This window comes from Onychostoma macrolepis, chromosome 03, assembly GCF_012432095.1.
Source record: "Onychostoma macrolepis isolate SWU-2019 chromosome 03, ASM1243209v1, whole genome shotgun sequence".
In the NCBI taxonomy this organism is placed as follows: domain Eukaryota; kingdom Metazoa; phylum Chordata; class Actinopteri; order Cypriniformes; family Cyprinidae; genus Onychostoma; species Onychostoma macrolepis.
Window position 1 is genome coordinate 52,520,901 of NC_081157.1, and position 23,809 is coordinate 52,544,709.

Here is a 23,809-nt window from a genome sequence, read left to right on the forward strand (position 1 = left end):
CACTGGCAGGCTGCCCACATACACTTCTTGTTTTACAATGTTAAAAAACAAACAAAACAAAAAAAAACTATAACATCTGCTAACTATCCAAGACAACCTTTAAAGTGTAACCACTAGTACTAGTAAAACACTATGCAACCTCTTAGCCACAATGTTTAAATAGGGAAGAAGACAAATTTCCAAACTCTTTCAATCAATGCTCCACAATAGGGCTGCAACGATTAGTCGACATTATCGACAACGTCGACAATAAAAAATTGTCGACAAATATTTTTGTTGTCGAGTAATCGTTTGATCTCATATGCCTGCAATACTGCGGTTCGACCAGTGTGGCGCTGTAGCGCAAGAATGTAATTCAGCTCTCCTGGATGCAATTCAAGAGAAGAAGACACACCCGAACCTGAGCGGCGTTTGATGAATATGTAAATATATATTGCGCGCTTTCCTCTCAGTAACGAAATAAACACAACAAAAACTGACAGCAGTGTGAAAGCAGCAGTTAAAAATGCATCTGATTACAACGATGTGGATGTTTGCATGAGCTCTGCAGTTCAGTAACGTAACGTTACTCCAGTAAGGTCTGGTCACATCATGTTTATTTATATAACTTAGTACTTTATGCAATAGATTGCCTTAATTCAAGCAGCTTTACGGTATTAAACATGAAAAAGTCAGTGTTGCTTTCAGTTAGAATTACAACTTGATTTTCTGTAAAGCAGCTCTCCAGTGTGGAGCTAGCTAATGATAAAATATTTTTGTTAGTGGGAAAAAAATAATTTCATTAAAGTGATAGTTTGGTTTACAGAGATCAAAGCTTGATCTAGCTCAGGACTGTTTTTGGTTATCATAACCCTATAAGGTATTTTAAGACATGTTAAAATAGCGTCTTATCACGTACTTTTATTTTGTTTCTTATCTATATGACTTACAAAAGGAGATGTTAGGCAGAATGTGAAATGTGTAATTCAGTTACTTTTCCATGTAGCTAATTAAATGGTGAGAGAGCGTCTCTGTCTGTCATCTTATTTTGTGTGCCAAATACATCTATTTGTATAATGAATTGGTAACACTTTACAATAAGGTATAATTTGTTAACATTAATGTATTAATTAACATCAATGAACAATGCATTTATTACATTTAACTATTAATCTTTGTTAATGTTGGTTAACAAAAATACAGTTGTTCATTGTTTGTTCATGTTAGTTCACAGTGCATTTACCAATGTTAAAAAACACAACTTGTGATTTTAATGATGCATTAGTAAATGCTGAAATTAACATCAACTAAGATTAATAAATGCTGTAGAAGTATTGTTCATTCTTAGTTCATGTTTACTAATGTTAACTAATGAACCTTATTGTAAAGTGTTACCAATTAATTGTAATTACATAATATGCTTTTCTAAAGCTGAAGTGACCTTTATTTATGTTAGAATATGTGTAACTTCATATTTTAACTAGTTGCAAAAGCTGAATAATCAAACAAAGTCTACTGATTAATCAGTGAAATAATCGACGATTAGTCGATTAATCGTTCCAAATAATCGTTAGATTAACCGATTATCAAAATAATAGTTTGTTGCAGCCCTACTCCACAAGTTCTTTCACAATCGCAATCCCTTTTATTGCCAGATACAATGAGTTTACATGTACAAATGTGTATTTGTGTACTGGACAAAAATGCAACAAAGAAATAAAATTAAATAAATAAACAAATGAACGTTAATGCTCTAATCAAATCCTGCTACAAAGGACAGTGTACACAGAAGTGGTTCATTTCACTGGTTAATACATGAAAATACATTTTTGCCTTGCTTAGTTGGGGACACGTGACTGATTGTACACTATTGGAAGAGAGCTGAAGTGGATGACGACGACGACGACGACATCGCTAAATCATCAACGACTTTAGCTGGAAAATGACTGTTGTTGTCCTCTATTTTCCTGTTGACGCTGTAAAGCTGCTTTGATGCAATCAGCATTGTATAAAGCGCTATATAAATAAAGGTGAAAAACAATTCAAATTATACCTCTATGGCATTTTGGTTAAACTTACCCACTGCTCATGGGTAGAATGAGCGCCACAAGCCCTACAGAGCTGAGACAGGTCATCTATGTAAGAAAGTAATTGTTGAATTAATGTACAAAATAGGGTGCATTCAAAGGCAAAAAAGTAAATAAAATAATTTAAATAAAAACTTACCAGTCACAGTAAGGGCCTTTTGGCTATTTCCATTCTTATAGACCTTTTTCCTGAATAACCGATGAGCGGCGCCATGATGGATTCTAACTTCCGTTTGGGTGCTCTCGTGTTCAGGTCTCCATAGAAATCCGTTAAAATGGGGTAAAATAAAGGTTTCTGTGCTGTTGTTGGCTGCCACAGTAACGGCAGCAGGGCTCGCAAAATTTCAAAATCCCTGGTAGCCCTTCGGGCAGGTACTCTTCAGATTTTGGTAGCCCAAAAATTAATTTAACTAGCCCGAATTAAAAAATTACTATTTTATTTTATTATTATTATTCTTTTTTTTAATATATAGAAAATCAGATAGGAGTTTAAATGTCAATCAAAAATATTTTCAATACACAAATATCAACAAATATGAAGGAAGGAATTTTATTTCACTATTTACAGGGTATCTGCAGAATTTTTTAAAAATATATTTAAGGCAATTTATGACCCATTTTAACAGCTGCACAAGTAAAATGAACACAGAATGAGCGGGGTTAGACAATGTCTATGGTAACATACAGTTTTCAGCCATAAAATTACATGATTTACAGTTCAGATACAGGTTTTCACAAAAACTAAAATCTTATACAACAGCGTTTCAGGCTATAGACCGTTTTTATGAAAAGGGATCAATCAAGCATATAAATTATGTTAATTTAAAACGTATAAATATTACTGTCTTAATTGTTTAGATTTTTAGAAGGCACATCAACTTCTTTCTCATTTACAACTCTGTGTTTGCTGCGTAAAAACATGAGTTGATATTTGCATTGATCTGAGCATAAACAGCAAGAAAGGCTTATTGGAAATGCAAATTCATTCTCTGCCACGAGGTGGCGCTTTAGGAGCGCTGCAATATTGTGGTTTCCCCGGAAACGCTGTACACAAAGCAGCTCCGCGCTTATAAACGCTGCTTTATCAGGAATTATAGGTAAAATTAAATTAAAATACCAAAGACTCTTTCTGAGGACAGTTGATTCCCTTCAGAATCAGATACATTCACATAAAGACATCCGCGCCGCGTTTTGACTTGAAGCGTGCAGCGCTCATATTTATTCAATGACATCATTACCTTTTGAAGTTTAATCCTGCTGTATCGCGACTCTGTCTTTCCTTCCCCAACTGTAAGACTTCTTGAAATTATAATTAAGACATTTCTTATACCATTTAACGTATTTAAAACTTGTTATGGCCTTAATTTTCATAGAACTCACTTTAAGAGTTTTTAAGGACCCGCGGGAGATCTGTATTTAAGGAGCCCGTCGGGCAGGCGGTTATACATTTTAGTAGCCCGACTGGAAAACACAATAGCCCTGGGACGTCGGGCTAGCGATTTTGCGAGCCCTGGGCAGTAAGCTAAGGATTTCCTTTAAAGTACTTGTTTTGCGTATCAGAAAATCTGTCTTGTCAGGCACTGTATATATGGCTTGCAGCGCTTAAGTTAAAATACTGAGTGTGAAATAATAATAATATATGTTAAAATAATGTTTGCTCTTATCATTCTGTGTACAAAATCCCATGAACTTCACCCCGATCGGGAGCTGTATGTGCACTCATCTGTTTTCTGTGCAGCTTAACCTCGCGTCGCTTCATATCATCTTCCCATTCATTGAACTATGACTGGTCCTTTACTGCAAAAAGATGGTCATTGCGACACTGTAAAGTGATGAAACAATGGCGCCACATGATTTTTTAAAATGACTTTCATAGGTTTCACATTATATTATCGGCTCTGAAAATATGTAAATGTGACTAGAAACCGGAAATGTAAAGCACCGTTCTAATCGGGGGAGACGTCCACGTTCCCAAAAAGGTCTATAGCAATTATGCCCTGATCATTAGTTTCAAACATTGCAGGCTTATTTCAAAGCACATAGCTGTTAGGAGAAAAAATGTGTTATTCACAATATAAAAGGATATAGCTGAGAAAAAGTACAAAATGTGCAGTTAAATTTACTTTGCGCACCAAAGCCCCACAAGATGTGCCGTCCATCTGAAGTGGATGCTCTATCGTGGCACATGTCCCCCCTGAAACATTGATACCCCTCTGTCTCATGAAGGCTTTATAAATTTACATTTAGTGATTAAATTTACATGAACTCACCAATCAAATATTTTTTTTTTTTTAAAAAGCATGCCTTATTGGCACTTACCTAGTTACATCTCTTCATTTGTCTCTATCCACTGACTTTGCCCCAAATGGGTCTATGTAGAGGGATCGCTTTTCCTTTGGATAAACAACCTTGACAATGCAATACCACATATGGAAAAAAAAAAAAAAAAAATATATATATATATATATTGATCTTAATAAGGAATAGTTGATCCACTTTTTAGGATGCTCTGAGGAACCTACAATGAGTGTCCAGTGGTGGTTTACACACAAGGCTCCAACTAGCACATCATATTCCAGTGGATATTTGGTAGTTCTCTTTAATGTATTTCCCCCGATTTGATCCATGGGAAATTTATCTAGCATTATATTCATATTATTTTGTCGTCATTATTTTGTTATAAGGAGTTAAAAATGGTTCTTATCAACCTTGATTTACATTATATCATTATTTTGACAGTTAAAGTTTTGGGTGGGTTTTTGTGAGCTTTTTGGCTGGAAATCATCCATCCAATCTGGCAACACTGTCCGCTGCGTGTCGGGTGGTTCTTTGCCTCCATGTTGTGCATTCAAATCATTTAATGCACAGCTAGCCGTTGATTATCCCTTACATATAGCATTTTAAAAGCATGGTTCTATATGGAACCCTATAAAAAAGGTTCTATTTAGGACTAAAAAAGGTTCTGCTATTGTTACAAGCCGAAGAACCCTTTTCTGGTACTGTTTAGAACCATTTTTCTTAAAAGAGTTTAGCTCCCCTTAATGAGGTGCATATTAAACAAAGAGCCAGTCCTTGGATGGATCAGTCAATAGGTGAGCTAATAAATACTAGAAATAAGAGGACGAAGGACAGATATAAAATATAGGAGGATGAAGGACCCAGGTGATTTTGATAACTATAAAGTATTTAGAAACTTAGTACAGGATAAAATTAAAAAGTAGCAGAGAGTAATTTTATTAAAGATCAGTTAAAATGTAATGGAAGGTTTTAAAGAAGATGGTGCCAATGAGAAAATCTGAACCTACCTCAATTAATATAAGGTTAGATGTGAATGGAGGGATTGAATATGATAAAAGAATAGTTGCAAATAAATTGAATGACTTCTTTACATCTGTAGCTACCAAATTAGTGGAACAGCTTCTTCTGAGTAAGGGAAGCTATATGAGATTGAATTTGTCAGAAGGTTTTATGAAAGAAAGGGTGTATTTCCAAACTCTTTTTCTTTTCGTAAGGTTTCGGTAGAAGAGATTGTGGGCATATTTAGGGCTGTCGTGATTCGTCGTTTTTAGTTAAAATACCGGAAGTGGCGCATTTCACGGACTAGAATCCATAAAACGCATAGGGTGTTTCTCAGTTCTTATTTGTGCATCCTCGTTTCCTTTCCTTGCTTCCTTTCCTCGCATCTTGGCTCCACCCCTTCAGGATGCGAGGGAAGGATGCACGGAAAAGACGCGAGGACGGAGGAATTGAATCAAGTGAAATGATATATCCTCGTTCCCTTTAGCCTCACTTCAGAGCGTCATCAGCTGCGCAAAATGGATCTGCCCTTATGTTGTTAAAGTTTGTACAGTATATGCGCTTTAATTAGGCTTGTTTGAGATGCGCCTCGCCTGAAATTTAGGCGAGAGTAGGCGGCTGCAGTGAGGAGAGGAGTGAAATAAGTGCAGTCAAGACAGACAGTTCTGAGCTCTCAAAGTGGAACAGATAGCTACGAGATCAAAGGCAGATATCGCGTTATTCTCACTCATGTGCTGTGCTGCTGATAAACATGATATAGTTCTGTTGCTTTTATATGAATATAAATATGATGAACAAGACACTCAAAGTGCTTGCTATTTAATTCCATGCGAAAGGCGTATTTATCAATATATAATTCAAACATGTATTTTCGATTTTTATAGAAAATATGACACATCTCACACAGAGATCGCACTGTCATAGTGTTTGGGAATATTCGTGCACAATTTAAAGACATAATAGCATGAAATCAGATTAAAAAATAAAACATTTTAGAACAGAATGCAGCATCACGGTTGTCTGAACCAATGAGCATTAAGCTGTGTCCTCAGTCAGTCGTTTCCCATCATGCTTTTGATCAGCGCAGTCGGTGGAGAGCAACTGCGCGCGACTGCTCAATCCGACACAGCCGCCTCGCCGTCGCAAGAGCTTTTTGGCACACGTCAGCATGACATCAGAGCAAGGCGGACTTAACTCGGACATTTTTCTAACCGGCATGCATCTCGCGGTGATCACCGGTGAACGGATCTGCGCAGATTTTGCTCATCTCAAACAAGCCTGTTATTTACATGCGTGTAAGGTTAAGTATGTGTGTCTCACAGCGGCTCCGTTCACAGTAGCTCCACAGAAACTTTTATCATTTACATCTGAACTCCATCTCTGCATGTTGTTGTGAGTTTGAGTTTATTATAACCTTCATCTGGGAACGCAATGTGCGCCATTTCATCAGATTTGTAAGGTAAATCATTTATAAATCTACACAAACACCAGAGAATACATTGCGGTTTCAAAATCAAAGCTCAAACCCTCACTCTGAGTTTAAACGTTTTGATGTCCACATATTAATTTAATTACAGTGGCTATAGCATTTCTGTCCTAAAGAAATGGCCAAATATTAAAGATTAAGAGGACATTTGAATTAAATGGTGCTTGTTCAATATTAAACAAGGCTTAGATTGCGCAGTAATGTGTAAAAATAATCATCAGGCCAGCCCATCGGTGCCTCCTGCAGGCCTTTGTTGTAATGCGTAATGTACATTAGCTCTATTGTTTATAATACATTATGTATTTTAACAGTTTTGTTCAATAAGACCATATGATTTCTTGCTTTTGATACTTTATTTGAACTAATTATTATTGCGTCATTTTAAAACACTTACATCTATTTTTATTACCACAAAAAGCAAGAAAAAATAAATTATATATATATATATATATATATATATATATATATATATATATATATATATATATATATATATATATATATATATAAATTATAGGGCCCTATGAAATCCGCTTTTATTTCCAAATTCAGTTTTTTCTATTTTCATTTTTCTATACTCTGTTTTAATGGTTAAATTAAATTTTATTAATCAAAATGCCTGTCTAATTAATTGAGTTTTACAGTTTTATCTTTACAAAGTTCTGTTTTCCATTATTTTCTGGATTCTATTTTAATGTTTCCATTTTAAATTTTAATAATCAAAAGCATCTCCAATTAATTGATTTTATATTAAAAAAAAGTATACAGTATACAGTGAGGAAAATAAGTATTTGAAAACCCTGTTATTTTGCAAGTTCTCCCACTTAGAAATCATGGAGGGGTCTGAAATTGTCATCGTAGGTGCATGTCCACTGTGAGAGACATAATCTAAAAAAAAAAATCCAGAAATCACAATGTATGATTTTTAACTATTTATTTGTATGATACAGCTGCAAATAAGTATTTGAACACCTGAGAAAATCAATGTTAATATTTGGTACAGTAGCCTTTGTTTGCAATTACAGAGGTCAAACGCTTCCTGTAGTTTTTCACCAGGTTTGCACACACTGCAGGAGGGATTTTGGCCCACTCCTCCACACAGATCTTCTCTAGATCAGTCAGGTTTCTGGCCTGTCGCTGAGAAACACGGAGTTTGAGCTCCCTGCAAAGATTCTCTATTGGGTTTAGGTCTGAGACTGGCTAGGCCACGCCAGAACCTTGATATGCTTCTTACAGAGCCACTCCTTGGTTATCCTGGCTGTGTGCTTCGGGTCATTGTCATGTTGGAAGACCCAGCCTCGACCCATCTTCAATGCTCTAACTGAGGGAAGGAGGTTGTTCCCCAAAATCTCGCAATACATGGCCCCGGTCATCCTCTCCTTAATACAGTGCAGTCGCCTGTCCCATGTGCAGAAAAACACCCCAAAGATGATGCTACCACCCCATGCTTCACAGTAGGGATGGTGTTCTTGGGATGGTACTCATCATTCTTCTTCCTCCAAACACGTTTAGTGGAATTATCACCAAAAAGTTCTATTTTGGTCTCATCTGACCACATGACTTTCTGGATTTCATGTGGTTTAATAAAATATTCTTAAGTAAAATTGTTTTTGTAAAAAAATTTTTGTGGGAAATTAATCGTTTATATTAATCGATAAATTAGTCGATAGATTAATCGAAATAAAAATAAGTCGTTTGTGGCAGCCCTAGTCATGTTAGTGCAATTAAAAGGGAACTGTCTTGGATGGTATCCCAGCAAAGTTTTGACGGGACGCAGCTACTATCATTGCACTTACGTTTGCACATATTGTGAATCTTTCTTTTGAGAAAGGAAAAGTACCAGCAGATATGAAGATAGCTAAAGTAATTACAAAAATTATCAGGGAAATAGGCCTAGACTGGACCCTTGTAATTATAGACCAGTTTCTATTTTGAGTGTTTCAAAAATAATAGAAAAAGTTGTGCATAAACAGATTTATGAACAAACGCTCGCACACACACACACACACACACAGTGAACACACACCCGGAGCAGTGGGCAGCCATTGCTCCAGCACCCGGGGAGCAATTAGGGGTTCGGTGCCTTGCTCAAGGGCACCTTAGTCATGGTATCGAAGGTGGAGAGAGTGCTGTTCATTCACAATCCCCACCTTCAATTCCTGCCGGTGCGAGAATCAAACCGGCAACCTTCAGGTACAAGCCCGACTCCCTGACCATTAGGCCACGACTACCCCCTGAGTTTAGTAATAATAGTCCACCTGACAGAGAGAATGAACACATGATGAATTCAGACGCTGATGAACAGCTGTTAACAAGCAGATTCACTGAAGAACAGAGAAACAACACAAACACTACTACAGCTGTTAGCATGTTCAATTAGCAGGCATTTAGTGAGAAGTTCTCCTATTCATTTTATTATTTTACATGATTCTTGGTGAACAAAACCCAATATTATTTGTTTCTTTAAATATAGTGAATAATACATCCACACAGAGGCATTTAATAACTCATATTATAATGGCTGCTATATTTTATTTACTTGTTTATTTTCAAAGAGTTGCTTATCTATTTCTGGAAAGTGTCTGGTGACAGTGGAGTGATTAAAAACCTTCTTCTTCCAGTCCAGCAGCAGCGAGTCTGTGAAGGACGATGGCATCTGGTGAGCAGGATTGTGACACACGAGATGAGCTGGAAAAAAAAAAGCTGAAACTCGAGGAAGGTAATGAAGAACAGAATATCAGTAATGTTAAAGTTGTCATTTAGGAAATGTAATGCATCTCTCTGTCTGTATTCCAGCTCAGACGAGCAGCAGTGTTGATGTGAGGGCTCAGATGGGAGCAGCTGCAAATGCTCCTGTACTCGCTGGAAACACCTTCACAGCTCCAGTGACCATCTTCAGCACCACTGCAGGAGACGGTACTGTCACTGTAACTGTGCTCACTGAGACACACGGCTTATTAGCAGTCAGTGTAATAATACTGAGTGATCGTGAACACTGTTCCTATTAAAGTTCATGTAAGAATTAGATTTCTCTTCCTCGTCAGTCCAGTAACGATTGTTTCTCCGTCCGTCTGTCATCAGTGGTCTGCACGGATGCGTGAAGAACTGTCACACAAACAGAGTCATGTCCTAAATCTCCAATCTTTATTGAGCCATTTACAGATTTTATACTTTGCATAGAAAGTTGTCTCATCAGAGAACGTACAAAGATAAAACCATAAAAGGAATAATTTCTTACTCATTAACACAGTTGGAAATAACAAATATGGAATAACCTTGAACAAAGAAAAAAACAGTACTGCAGCAGGTAGGAATAAAAGGACAATAAACATACATCACTTGAAAAATAACTTCTTATAAAAATACACAGGAGGCTATGTGAGATTTCTTCACTCACACATGTTCTCTGTGGCGACTGAGTATAATGCAAGTGAATGGTGACTCATAATACACTCAGGAGGAGAATAACAGGGAGGCCTGTGAGAGACCTCTGAATCTGTTCATTTATTTATATATTTTATTATACATTCTTTCAGTTCAAGCACATTTAATACAGTTATACAAATGAACATTTCCTTTAAAGACATCATATTTTTTACCAATAGTAAAACCAATAGTTATTCCTCATTTTTCCTTCTGCTTTCTCTTCCTTCACTTTTATTTTTATTTTTTTTTTACTTTTGCGATAATACCCATCACCAATGCATGAAAATAAATGAATAAATAACATAATAATAATAATAATAATAATAATAGAACAAAAAAATTAAGCATCCACATATTCATATCAAACTCTTATAATGACACATAATTCCTAATAAGTAATTCAAATAATATTATTTAAAACTAATTAATAATATGAATTAAATAAATAAAATGTAATGAATGAATGAGTGAAAAGGGAGGCAGAATTATATAAAGAGGTAATTAGTATATGCATTCTTTATTTTATATTATACTTTGATTTTAAAGGTGCCCATATCTTTCCAAAATATATACTTTTGCTCTTAATTCCATATGTTATCCTCTCCATAGAGTGTACTTTAGAAAGTAAATCTAATCAATCCTTTAAAACTGGGGATTCTTGCCTTCTCCAAAATGTTGTTATTGTTTTAAAAGCTGTAATTCTCAGTATTCTAAATAAATATAACTCATCTTTATTAATTAGCATAGGTCATATACCCAAAATTATATTTTGTATCTTTATTATACTTGATTTCTTAAAAATGTCTTCTATTACCTGAATTACAAATATCTTCAAGTAAGAAATTATTTAAAGGATGATAAATGGAGACATCTCATTGTCTCCATAAATTTGATAAAATCTTCTAAGTCCTTTGCTAGCCCAAACCTTAAATACATCATCAAAAGTATTTGGTTTAAAATCTAGATTTCCTGCTATTTCTCTTAAAGGGATAGTTCACCCAAAAATGAAAATGTGATGTTAATCTGCTTACCCCCAGGGCATCCCAGATGTAGGTTACTTTGTTTCTTCAGTAGAACACAAACGAAGATTTTTAACTCAAACCGTTGCAGTCTGTAAGTCATATAATGCCAATGGGCACACAATCTTTGAGAGAGATCTTGGATGCCCTGGGGGTAAGCAGATAAACATCATATTTTAATTTTTGGGTGAACTATCCCTTTAAACAAACCATCTTGTGATTTCTCTTAAACAAAACCATCTCGTAATATTCATTACTTTGCAAATTCTTTTCCAACATTTAAAAGTTTCACCTATACAATAATAACTAGTATTCACCTTTTCCTTTCTTCCACAAAATATTAATGTACTAATTGCCTCAAGTGACCCAGTTTCCATGCATTTCCACTTTGATCTGTTCTCCACTTGCATCTAGCTCAAAATTGGCTTAATCTGGGCTGCATAATAATAATACTCCAAATTTGGTAATGATAACCCTTTCTTTTCTATTTTGTAAAACCTTCAGTTTTACTTTTGGTTTCCCCTCATCCCAGATCAATTTTCTAAAATTACTATGCCACTTAATGAAATTACTAAGGTGTATATAAACTGGGAGATTTTGAAACAGAAATAAAAATCTTGGGAGTATACTCATTTCAATAGTACTTTTTTTTTTTTTTTTAAACAAAGATAATGAAAATATTTTCCACCTTTTTAAAATCGTTTCTTATAGTAATTTAATCTATCATAATTACACTTATATAAATGTTATACATTATTTGGAATTATCACTCCTAAGTACCTTGTCTCTGTTAGGTTCCATTTAATATCATACTTCTCTTTAAAACCCTCTTGTAGTTTACCCCCTTTTTCCTTAGCTTCTGTCTTATTAAAGTTCAGTTTATATCCTGACACAATTCCATATAACTCTCTTTTAACACTCAGGGTAATGATGTTTCTACATCTGTTAAAAACAAAATCACATCATCCACATACAGTGCAAGTTTATGTTCCTCATCTTCAATTTTAAGACCTTTTATTAAAGAATTAACTCGTATACTCTGCGCTAAGGGCTCTATACATAAAGCAAATATCTGAGGTGATAGGGGATCATTTATGGTCGTATTGTTCTTACACAGACATACTTTACAGTATTTTCTTTCATGTATCTGTATATTTTGTCACACATTTTTTACTTGTGTCCTTTTTCTCTCTCTCTCTTCACAGATTCACAAAAAATCTCAGAGACAGAGAGGGCAGAGAAACTCACTGAAAAACAAGGTGCAGTCTTATCAGTCGTATTCAAAACAGTTTTTCCCCCCATAATTTTCTCTGTATAAATCACAGTCAGTGTAAGATTAACAATGGCAATGAATAAAAACACCTCCATGCAATGGTGTTGTTCATAATGCTGGACAGATCAGGGTTGGGAGCATTATTAATATTAGAAATGTGAGAGGTGTTGTACTGTATCACCAGATCTAACTAAACTGACCTCCTCAACAGCCAGAAACTTCAGCCAGCCACCGTATGTGACCAGCAATGACCACACCAGTATACCTTATATACACAGAAACAGTGCATTCACTGCCAGCTGTTCCTGAAGCACTATCCTCTGTACTGAGTTTACAAATTAGGTGTTGAAAACAGTTAAATATTCCTGGATGACTTGATTTGAATGCAAAAATCCATGAAAGTCTTGACAAATTTAGTGAATTAAATCGAAAACCTCAAAACTATATTACCAAAATCCCTTTAAGGCAAATCATTTCACTCGGCGGCTATCTTTGAAACGCCTCTCAAGCAGCAATGAAATTAACAATGAAATTTGACATTGACAACAAGTGTCTCATAAAATGTTTCTTATGCTCAAGTGGCGTTAAAAAAGCATATTTTTCAGGCTAAACCAGTCATTGCACATACACGGTCCTAAGAGTGTCTCAGGATGCTGACTGTTTCTATAGCAACCAGAGCTTCTTAGTGCAGCTGCAGTGACACAGTGACTTTACCAATTAACAACCCGCTCTTTTATTCAGAAGCGGGACTATTCCACCATATTGTGCACTGCACTTCTCCCATTCAAGTATTATATGTGCTCCATCTATGTATATTTAAAGAATTTGGTGTTACTTTCAAAAGTACTTTAATTACAATATGTTGAATTAATTCTGAAGAGATCATGCTGATGTAAAAGCTTTGTCATGTGTCTTTTAAAAAAAATAAATCTGTTTTTGCTTTTCCCCTATGTTTTATTAACTTAATCATCTTTTAAAACAGCAGATTTGATTCTGAAAAAATTCTTGGAAACTCACAAATCCAACACAAAGAAGAAAGCAGAAGGTATTTTTGAGGGCACAGAAGAAAATAAAGCACATCTCCAGGCTGTTTACACAGAGCTCTTCATCACAGAGGGAGAAATGAAGGAGGTTAATCAGGATCGTGAGTTTATGAAGATTGATGATGCTTTCAAGAACAAAAAAACACAGGACAAACCAATCAAATGCAATGATATATTTACATTATTAAGGAAAACAATGAGAAAAAGATTGTGCTGACCAAGGAGTCGCTGGCATTGGAAAAACAGTCTCTGTGCACAAGTTCATCCTGGACTGGGCAGAAGGAGAAGCCAATCAGGATATAGACTGTGTGTTCCTGCTTCCATTCAGAGAGATTAACTGCATTAAAGACAGAGAGTTCAATCTCCATGAGTTTCTGCGGAAATTTTATGCTGAATTGAAGAACATGGAAAAATCAAAGTTATATGAGGAATGTAAACTTGCCTTTATATTTGATGGACTTGATGACAGTCACCTGCCTTTAAATTTTAAAAGCAAAACATTGAACGATGTTGAGGAAAGATCATCTGTAGATGTGCTGTTCACAAGTCTGGTCAAAGGTCAGCTGCTTCCATCAGCTCTAGTCTGGGTGACCTCACGACCAGCAGCAGCCAAACAGATCCCTCCTCGGTATGTAGGTTTGTTCACTGAGGTGCGAGGATTCACTGACCAGCAGAAGGAGGAGTACTTCAGAAAGAGAATCACAGATGAGAGTCTGGCTGACAGAATCATCTCACACATTAAGATGTCTCCTAGTCTCTACATCATGTGCCACATTCCTGTGTTCTGCTGGATCACAGCTACAGTACTTCAGGATCTTCTCATCAAGAACAGTGAAGAAAACATCAGCACAACACTCACTGAAATGTACATCCACTTCCTGCTGATACAGATGAAAATGAAGAACCAGAAATATGACGAAAAGACAGAAAGAGAATCTACAAAGAACCTAGATTCAAACAGAACAATGATTTTAAAGTTAGCCAAGCTAGCGTTTGAACAGCTGAAGAAGGAACACATTGTGTTCGATGAGGAAGATCTGAAAGCATGTGGTATTGACATGAGTAAAGACACGGAGTTCACAGGATTGATTGCTGAGATCTTTAAGATGAAATTACTTCATTACAAGAAGATTTTCAGCTTTGTGCATCTGAGTGTTCAAGAGTTTCTCGCTGCAGTGCATGTGTTCCTCTGTTACTTGAACAAGAACATGCAGGAGCTTCAGTTTTTCTTTGATGAGCCAGAAGAAAATATCACATTGCAGGAGCTACTGCATGAGGCTGTTGATAAAGCCATGGAGAGTCAAAGAGGACATCTGGACCTGTTCCTGCGGTTTCTGATGGGCATTACACTGAAATGCAGTCAAAATCTGCTCCAAGGTCTGATCACAAACACTGAAGACACCACAGAGAGTATCAGACAAATAACTCAATATATTAAACAAGTACAAAACAAGAATATCTCAGATGAAGCTTCAGTCAACCTATTCTACTGCTTACTTGAGCTCAAGGATCATTCATTATATGAGGAAATCCAGAGATACCTCAGTTCAGATGCACATCCAGGAAGAGATCTCTCATCTTCAATGTGCACTCTGCTGATCACAGTACTGCTGACGTCAGAGAATGTGCTGGATGAGTTCAACCCAAAGAGATATACGTCATCACAAGCAGGCTTTACAAGACTGGTTCCAGCTGTGAGATGCTGCCGAAAAGCCTTGTGAGTAATTTTACTGACTGCTGTATGATCAAGAATTTTATTCTACTTCACTAAACAATTAATTGTCAAAATACTATGTAAAATGTCTTCTTTTCCTGATTATGAATGGCACAATAAGTTATTGCAGAAACACTGAACATCAGAAAATAATCAGACCTAATAATAATAATAATAAACCTTCTGTTTTGGCAGATTTGACGGCTGTGGTCTTGATGAGACATGCTGTGAATCTGTATCTTCAGCTCTCCAATCATCAGACTGTCATCTGAGAGAGCTGGACCTGAGTAACAATGACCTGCAGAATTCAGGAGTGAAGCTGCTTTCTGATGGTCTGAAGAGTTCACACTGTCAGCTGAACACACTGAGGTTTTACATTCACTGAATCCCTGTGTTACAATATGAGGATGAATTGGCGTTTCATAACTACAGCTAGCAGATTTTCCTATTTATATTGTAGAATGAATGTATCAATAATTCTTCTCCAAGGACATAAGGCCGGCAATGTCTACTCAAAAACCTGATGAGAAAACAATCATGGTTTCCATGCATCCTGTAAAATTTGGAATTTTGTAATGCAGTTTTTTTGAGAAATGAAATAATACCTACATTTCCTTAAGTGATTCTTTTGAACAGTTTGTTTCAATTTACAATTTTGTGTCAATTTAAAACATGTTCCCTTTCTTTATGCATTTATTGTAGTAGCTCTATTTTCGCTTCATCAATCAAATCCTTTGAACACATTTATATTACTTTCTTATATTATATTACTTGCCTCATTTCAGAAGGACAGATTGAGTGTGTTGATAACATGAACCGCTGTGACCAGATCACTGAGTCAGTGAGTTGAATTGGATAAAATTATTCATGATTCAGTTTGATTTGCTGCAAACTTAGATTCTGAGGGATTTTATGGATATTTTGACATGTCCTGACATTTGTGCTTATTTCTGTTACTTATACCATTTTAATGTCTTTTTTAATGTCTACCATTTTAATGTTTATGTTGTACTTGGGACAAACATGCAGTCGAGATTATAAACCTGATAAACACATTAATATGGCTGTTTGTTTTGTTCTCTTCACAGGCTTTATGGCTGTAGTCTCACTGCCCAGTCTTGTGACAGTTTGTCATCAGCTCTACAATCCTCAAACTCCTGTCTGAGAGAGCTGGACCTGAGTAACAATGACCTCCAGGATTCAGGAGTGAAGCTGCTTTCTGATGGACTGAAGAGTCCAAACTGTCAGCTGGAGATACTGAGGTTTGATTTCAAACACTTTCATTGATTTCTTTTTGTCCCCCATTAAATTGATCATTAAAAATCACATTGCTAAGCTTTACTCTGTGTGCAATTACTGTTTTTCTCGTTCAGGTTTTCCATGTGTAATCTCACTTCTCAGTCTTGTGAGAGTTTGTCATCAGCTCTACAATCCTCAAACTCCCGTCTGAGACAGCTGGACCTGAGTAACAATGACCTGGAGGATTCAGGAGCGAAGCTGCTTTCTGATGGACTGAAGAGAAACTGTAAGCTGGAGATACTGAGGTAAATTGTTTTCCATAAAATGATTAACATGCTACCACATTTAGTTTGAGAGTGAAGCATGACACCATATTCATTAACACACAAGAAAATCGTGTCTCAGAGTGACTCCATTTCATGCAAGCGCTGTGAGTTTGGGTCAACATGGATAAACATGGATTTGAAAATGCAAAATGCACAAAACATCTTCCCAAATCTGTATGAGAAGTATGAATATGTTGAAGCATCAAGAAGCTTTAATGTTTTCCATGGTTTTAAAAAATATTTTAAATTATTTTATATTTTTTATACTTTATAAAATTAATGGTTTAATCATTGAAAGCAAAGATATTAAGACAGACATAAATATTAGTATTGTATTTTTACTTTGAATGTATGTAATGTATTTGAACTATTTGCCAATAGTATTTTTATTTTAAAAATATGTATGCATTTACACTTAATTGGTAATTGCCTAATTTGCACTCTGACTCTATATAAAATTAAATATTTTGGGTCACTGGATATTACTTTACTGTTTGCTGTTTCTGTGAACAGTAAAACCCTGTCTTCTTGATTTGATGGTTATTTTAATAATCTTTACCTTGGAGAGCACTCTTAGACCACTGAGGCCTAAAATATTACTTTTTTGGTCATTTGAACATCAAACTGATCGGAGTGCAGCAGAGCAGCATGAAAAATATCAAATATTGAGGTGACAAACAGCTGAATTTTATTTTTTGACATGATCCAGGATTGTTAAGTTATTCAAAGCTCATCCTGATATTGCTGTCATAGCAACAGGTCCATTAGATCCAACCTGCTCAGGAGTGGCTTATTTCACGTAAACAGGATTAGAGTGTGTCATTTTATACAACCAGTGTTGGGTAAGTTACTTTCAAAAAGTAATTAATTACTATTACTAATTACATCATCAATATTGTATTTAAATTACTTTACTAATTACTCTGTCTGAAAAGTAACTTAGTTACTCAATAAGTAACATAATTATTTAAATTGCTAATTAGGTTACATCTTAAAATCCCTATAAACCTTAATAGAAATTAAACTTTATTCTTTCAATTTGAGTCAAACATAGAATAGTTTAACCTTTTAGCTTTACAACTGTAATACTTAAACACTTAAACATTTTTATTAAAAAAGTGTAACCACCTTTGTTTAACAAATAGAAATACTCTGAATAACAAAATATCTGGAAAACAAAAAAGCTTAAGAACAGTTAAACAATACATTTCAGTTTGGCAAGATGTTCAGGAAAAACCCAACTAGTAAAAATCCGTACAGGTTTATGTAAAAATAACACGTTATGTAGGTAAGAATAAATTACATAAATGATCTTCTCTGCTGAATAATGCCATGTCAGATTGCGCTGTTCTTCTGAGGTAAATTTCTCATAGCAGGACTTCTTTCAAAAACGATGAAAATTAGACTAATCTTGAATTGTTATTTTTTTTAAATCAATTTTTTTTTGTATCTAGATGAGGGTGTTTGTGCCCAGGTGACTGCATATAATGAGCTCAGATACGGGAAAGACTGTACCTCACTTTAGGTTCATAAGGATTACATAATTAGGAATATTAGTTTTCCATTTGAATTCATTCATTTAAAAGTAGACACTTCAAGTTTCATATACGGGAAAGACTACCTCACTTTAGTTTCATAAGGATTACATAATCAGGAATATTTGTTTTCCATTTGAATTCATTCATTTAAAAGTAGACACTTCATGCTTCATATACGGGAAAGACTACCTCACTTTAGTTTCATAAGGATTACATAATCAGGAATATTCGTTTTCCATTTGAATTTGTTCATTTAATATTTCACACTTCAAGCGTTCATATACCGGAAAGACTGTGCCTCGCTTTAGTTTCATACGGATTACATAATCAGAGAATATTCGTTTTCGATTTGAATTCATTCATTTAAAAATAGACACACAAGCTTTCTATAGACATATTTCTCATGTCTCTGTGTCAAATATTCGCTGAATTTGTGGCACGTAGAAAGCTGCTCACGGAGACCTAGACGGCAGAAAGTGCACCCTGTTTGTTTTGTTTATTTTGCAAAAGCACAATGTTTTGTTGTTATTGTCAGTGTACACAAATAAAAGCAGGCCCTTTTTAGATTCAATTGAATTTAGTCTTATCTGTATCTGAGTATTTAAGGTTTCTCTGTGAATCAGGAAGAACTGAAAGTGAACGCGCTGGTGTGCAGAGGGTTAAAGACGCTGCATTCAATTTTATCTTTAGACGGTAAATTTAGATTTCAAATTCAATATTGATTTTAGAACTGTTGAAACTATTTACTGTATGTAACGCAAGTACTTTATAAGTAACTGTAAATAAATTCGCTAAAAATGAACAGTAATCCCTTACTTTACTTTTTCAGTGGATAAGTAATTTAGTTACAGTAACGCGTTACTTAGTAGCGCGTTACACCCAACACTGTATACAACAGTTTGTTCTGGTTCTTGAATCTGATTGGCTGAGAGCCTTTTCCAGCAGTGCAGTATTGTTGTAGGATCAGTGGCCGGTTGAATAAACTGTTTAGAATAGGTCTCAAAAAGTTAGTCATCTCATTTGCTTTCTTCAAGATTGGTCATAACTATTTAAAGTCAGTTACAAAAAGGTAGATTGGTCTATTTTGAATTTGAAAAGTAAAACATAGTATGTATGTAGTGTGTGAACATACTTCATATCACGGGCTCATTCCAGCTTCAGAAGGCCCCAATCCTCTTGCAACATTTCCTTAAGTACTTCAGACCAAGACAAACATCCTCCAAAATGGAGGCAGGAACTAACAATTAAAATTTGCATTGATCAAGGCCTAGATGTGTTAACACCATTTGGACACAGATGGTAATTTGCATGAAAGACACTGGGAAATGGCACACCCTCTACAGTGAGCAGAATATCTCTAAAATCTTAGGATCTGTATTACTTTTAGTTTACTTTTAAGAATGAGACCATTGTACCAGACGCACAGAGATGATTCAAATGATACCAAACATGACTGTTAATATCACTTGCATTCATGTAGAACATTATATCATACTATTGATGATTCTGAGTGAGTTGAACTGTACTGAACCTTACCGTGCCATACCATGCAGTGGAAAAGCGCCATTTGTTAATACACTGTGTGTATTGTACATCTCAGGAGACCAAAGTGTCTGAGGTTCTGTAAATCTTACAAAAACTTGGCTAGATGGGAAGTACTACCTCTCTCTATGTTTGGTAGGATAGAAACTGTGAAAATGCTGGTCATAACTATTAACTAACATTTTGCTGAGACTTCTCTTCCTATTTCAATCCCTTCCAGTTCTGGTTCCGGTCTCAGCATTTAATAAATTAGAAAAAATGGCCAAATAAAAGACCAAGAATAAGACTAAAAATACTTATGTCAAATAAAGATGGTGGAGTTGAACCTTCCTAATCTTAGATACTATTATTGGGCTGCTCAGCTCAGGGCTATCACTGCTTGGCTTGGTGTCAAAAAGGAGGCAGAATGGGTCAGTATAGAACAGAATTCACTTCCTGGAGTTTCTTTGAAAGTTCTGCCATCCATGGATTTGCAAGCACAAAAGGGAGTGAAGAAAACAAATATATGGATACAGCATACTGTAAAAAACAAATTCCACGAAAAGAAAAAAAAAAACTTTTAGAGGAGCAATAGCCTTATCTCCAGCAATAATATTAAAGATAACCCAGATTTTCTTTCTTCTGTATCGGAAAGTGTCTTTAGTAGATCGGAAGAGAATATTTAATATTATTGAACATGCTTTACCTACTAAAAATCATGTAGCCCATATTAACCCTCTGGGATCGACAAACGCATATATGCGTTTTGAGGCAGATTTTCCTGATAAGGCCGAAATGAGCTTGAATTACTCTGCCATTTTTGATCGTACAGATAAGAGCAATACACCATTCGAATCTGTAAGGGGTCTACTTTTATTTGTATACACTCATAATAACAACTAAACTTTGTGCTTCTGAAGAATAAAGAAAACAAACAGGGTGCGCTCTCTGTCTTCTCCGTCTCCGCGAACTGCTTTTAGAAACGCGTCACTAAAATGAACTGTAACTCAGCAAATACTCAACACAGAGACATGAGAGTTATATCGATAGAAAGCTTGAAGTGTCTACTTTGAAATGAAGCAAGTCAAACAAACATTCTGTGATGAAGTAATCCGTATGAAACCAACACGATGTTCAATCTGTCCCGTCTGACTCATTATCTCTAATGTGATCCCGCCCTCGCGCGGCTCGCGCTGTTCATATGTAAATAGCCACGTGGTAAGTGCGCACATGCAAACGCCCAAAACAAACAAAGAGCGAGGAGATGCATCGCTGCTACTGTTCGTTTCTGGAAGAAGATGCGCTGAGTAAAAGCAGGATTTCCCTCGAAAGAAGAACACGATTTCATCCAGCAGAGGAGATGAGTAAGTAATGTTTCTTTTTTACATTAGTTAACGTTTTATTGTGACATAAACTTGAACAGATTTACTAACAGTTAGCTGGGTTTTCCCCCAAACGACAACATGATGAATGCTACGCGTCTAAGAATGTTTAGACCATGTTTATTATTAATACTCTGTTCACAAATAGATTTTAATAGCGTGCTAAACAATAATAATTAGTTTCTCAGATATAAAATATCATTTTTTATAGTACAAAGTACATCCTTTTATTGTACAAAGCATGCTTGAGTCTGTGGCTACAGAATCATATCATAGGCTACTATAAAATCATACATACTAGTCTATATGACTACAAAATCATAGTTGGGTTTTTCCCAAACTATAATTCCTGACTACAATGTTTGAAATCGTGTAAAACATTTTGAATATGATAGGCAATTCATTGTATTTAAATTTCTTACGGCGCGATGATGTTTTCATGCTCTATATAAAACAAAAGTAATATGATTGTACACTGTAACATGATGAATGCTACGAGTCTAAGTATGTTTAGTACATGTTTATTAATAGCCTACTCTATTCAGAAATAGATTTTAATAACGTGCTAAACAATAATAATTAGTTTCTCAGATATAAGATTTCTTTCTCTTTTTTATGATAGTGATGTATATGATATTTATGATATATATATACAGATGTTCCTGATATTAACATGCTCACAAATGTTTTTTTTTTTTTGTTTGTATTTCATTGAATCAGATACCAGCACCAGATGTATCCTGATGTCTCTTCAAACTGGTTTCCTCTGAGAGCGCTGTACCAACATCAGATGTTCAACTACACTGATATTCTAAGTTAAAACAAGCTCCTTTTCTACTGATTATGTTTTTTTCTTCTTGAATCCATGGAAAGAAGTAGAAACACTTAAATAACACTATCAGTAAATATCAGGTATGATTTACTTGTTTCACTTGTTGAACAGAATCTGTTGCAGGAATGACTCAAAGTCTGTTCACATCTCTGTGGTTAGATCAGTGTGCACAATAATGTGTCTTTGACCTTCATTATGTATGTTTTGATTATACTGTGTTGTAAATAAAATACAAATAATTTAAAAAACCCTTTTTTTCAATCTCCTCACATTCTCTCTTACCTGCCTCAGAGTCACAGTCACACTGATGGGCCATTAGGGGCCATTAGGGGAGGGCCCTTTGTCTCTCAGGTGAGACTCACTTAATATTCATGGCCATTGCCACTCCCTCGCATACAGATCCTCGATCACAAAACATGTCTTGAAAATTTTAAATCAATATATTGTTTTCTGTGAATGAGTAAGCAGAATGATTTTCACATAATTTTGAAGTAAATATTCTAGCCTACAAGACTGATTACTCAAAAGTCTTGTTCAGGACTATTTAGTGTGGGTTTTATGGCCTTATTTCAGCTACATTTTTTTCATCTTGGTCACATATTATTGTAGCACAGTTTGTGCTGAATACAAAAAAATTACATGTTGGTCAATAGTATGTTTTAAGTAGCTGAAATAAGCACAAATATCAGGGCATGTCAAAACATCTCAAGGGCCCCAAAATGACCTCAGACCCCAGAGGGTTAACAGAAAATTACGGCAAGACAAATGTGATTACTCATTTTATACCAAAGGAAATTGGGAATTAGAGCTAAATACTATAATTGAGAATGATATGTGGTTAAATATATTTGCCAGCTGTCATAAGTGTATCAGTAGTCAAATATGGAAGGAATTGGACTGGAAGATGAAAATACGATTCTTCAGAGTTCCAATCAGATATGTGACTGCAGATTTACGGTTGAAATCGAACATTTACTATTTTGTTTGGTTATTTATTTATCCATTTTTATTTATTTATTATTATTTTACCCCAGTATTAATATTTTAAGTAAATTCTATGTGTATGTTATGTTTACAAAAAGTTGAATAAAAATACAGTAAAAAAAACAAAAAAACACTCATGCCTGTCTTAGTTTATATAATCTATTGTTATAGTATATAGAGTATAAAAAACATCCTTGCGTCATACAACATTTAGATGCAATGTTGCACTTGATTTCACACATTTTAGTCTGGAATTACAGTTGGGAAAAGTCCAACTACTAAATGTGTTCAAGTTTGTCACAGTAACATATTATCTAATGCAAATAAGAAACATTACTTGAAATGATCTCCTCTGCTGGATCAAATGGCACGTTGCATCGCGTTCTTCTTCTGAGGTAAATTCTGGCTTATTTCTCTCAGTGTGTCTTTTTTAAAAAAAATGAAAAGTAGCCGAGATGAACTTGATGAATCTTCACACTTGGAGGCGATGTGGGCGTTTACATGTCCGCATGTCTTACATGGATAATTATCATATGAACAGCGCACGCTGTTCGTGGGCATGATCACATTACAGATAATGAGCTCAGACAGGAAAAAAACGGTACCTCACGTTAGTTTCATATGGATTACCTTAACATAGAATATTTGTTTTTGATAAGACTT

General features: G+C 35.3%; 1 protein-coding gene across 1 annotated transcript in view; it reads left to right on the forward strand.

Annotated features, from left to right (window-relative positions):
- Positions 1–23,809, forward strand: part of LOC131536477 (NACHT, LRR and PYD domains-containing protein 12-like) — a 52,207-nt gene that overhangs the window by 7,559 nt on the left and 20,839 nt on the right. The window contains 8 exon segments of the mRNA XM_058769421.1: positions 9,471–9,568; positions 9,646–9,765; positions 12,500–12,553; positions 13,550–13,817; positions 13,819–15,327; positions 15,520–15,693; positions 16,413–16,586; positions 16,698–16,868. Of these exon segments, the coding sequence (XP_058625404.1) occupies positions 9,499–9,568; positions 9,646–9,765; positions 12,500–12,553; positions 13,550–13,817; positions 13,819–15,327; positions 15,520–15,693; positions 16,413–16,586; positions 16,698–16,868 (2,540 nt within the window). The 5' untranslated portion in view covers positions 9,471–9,498.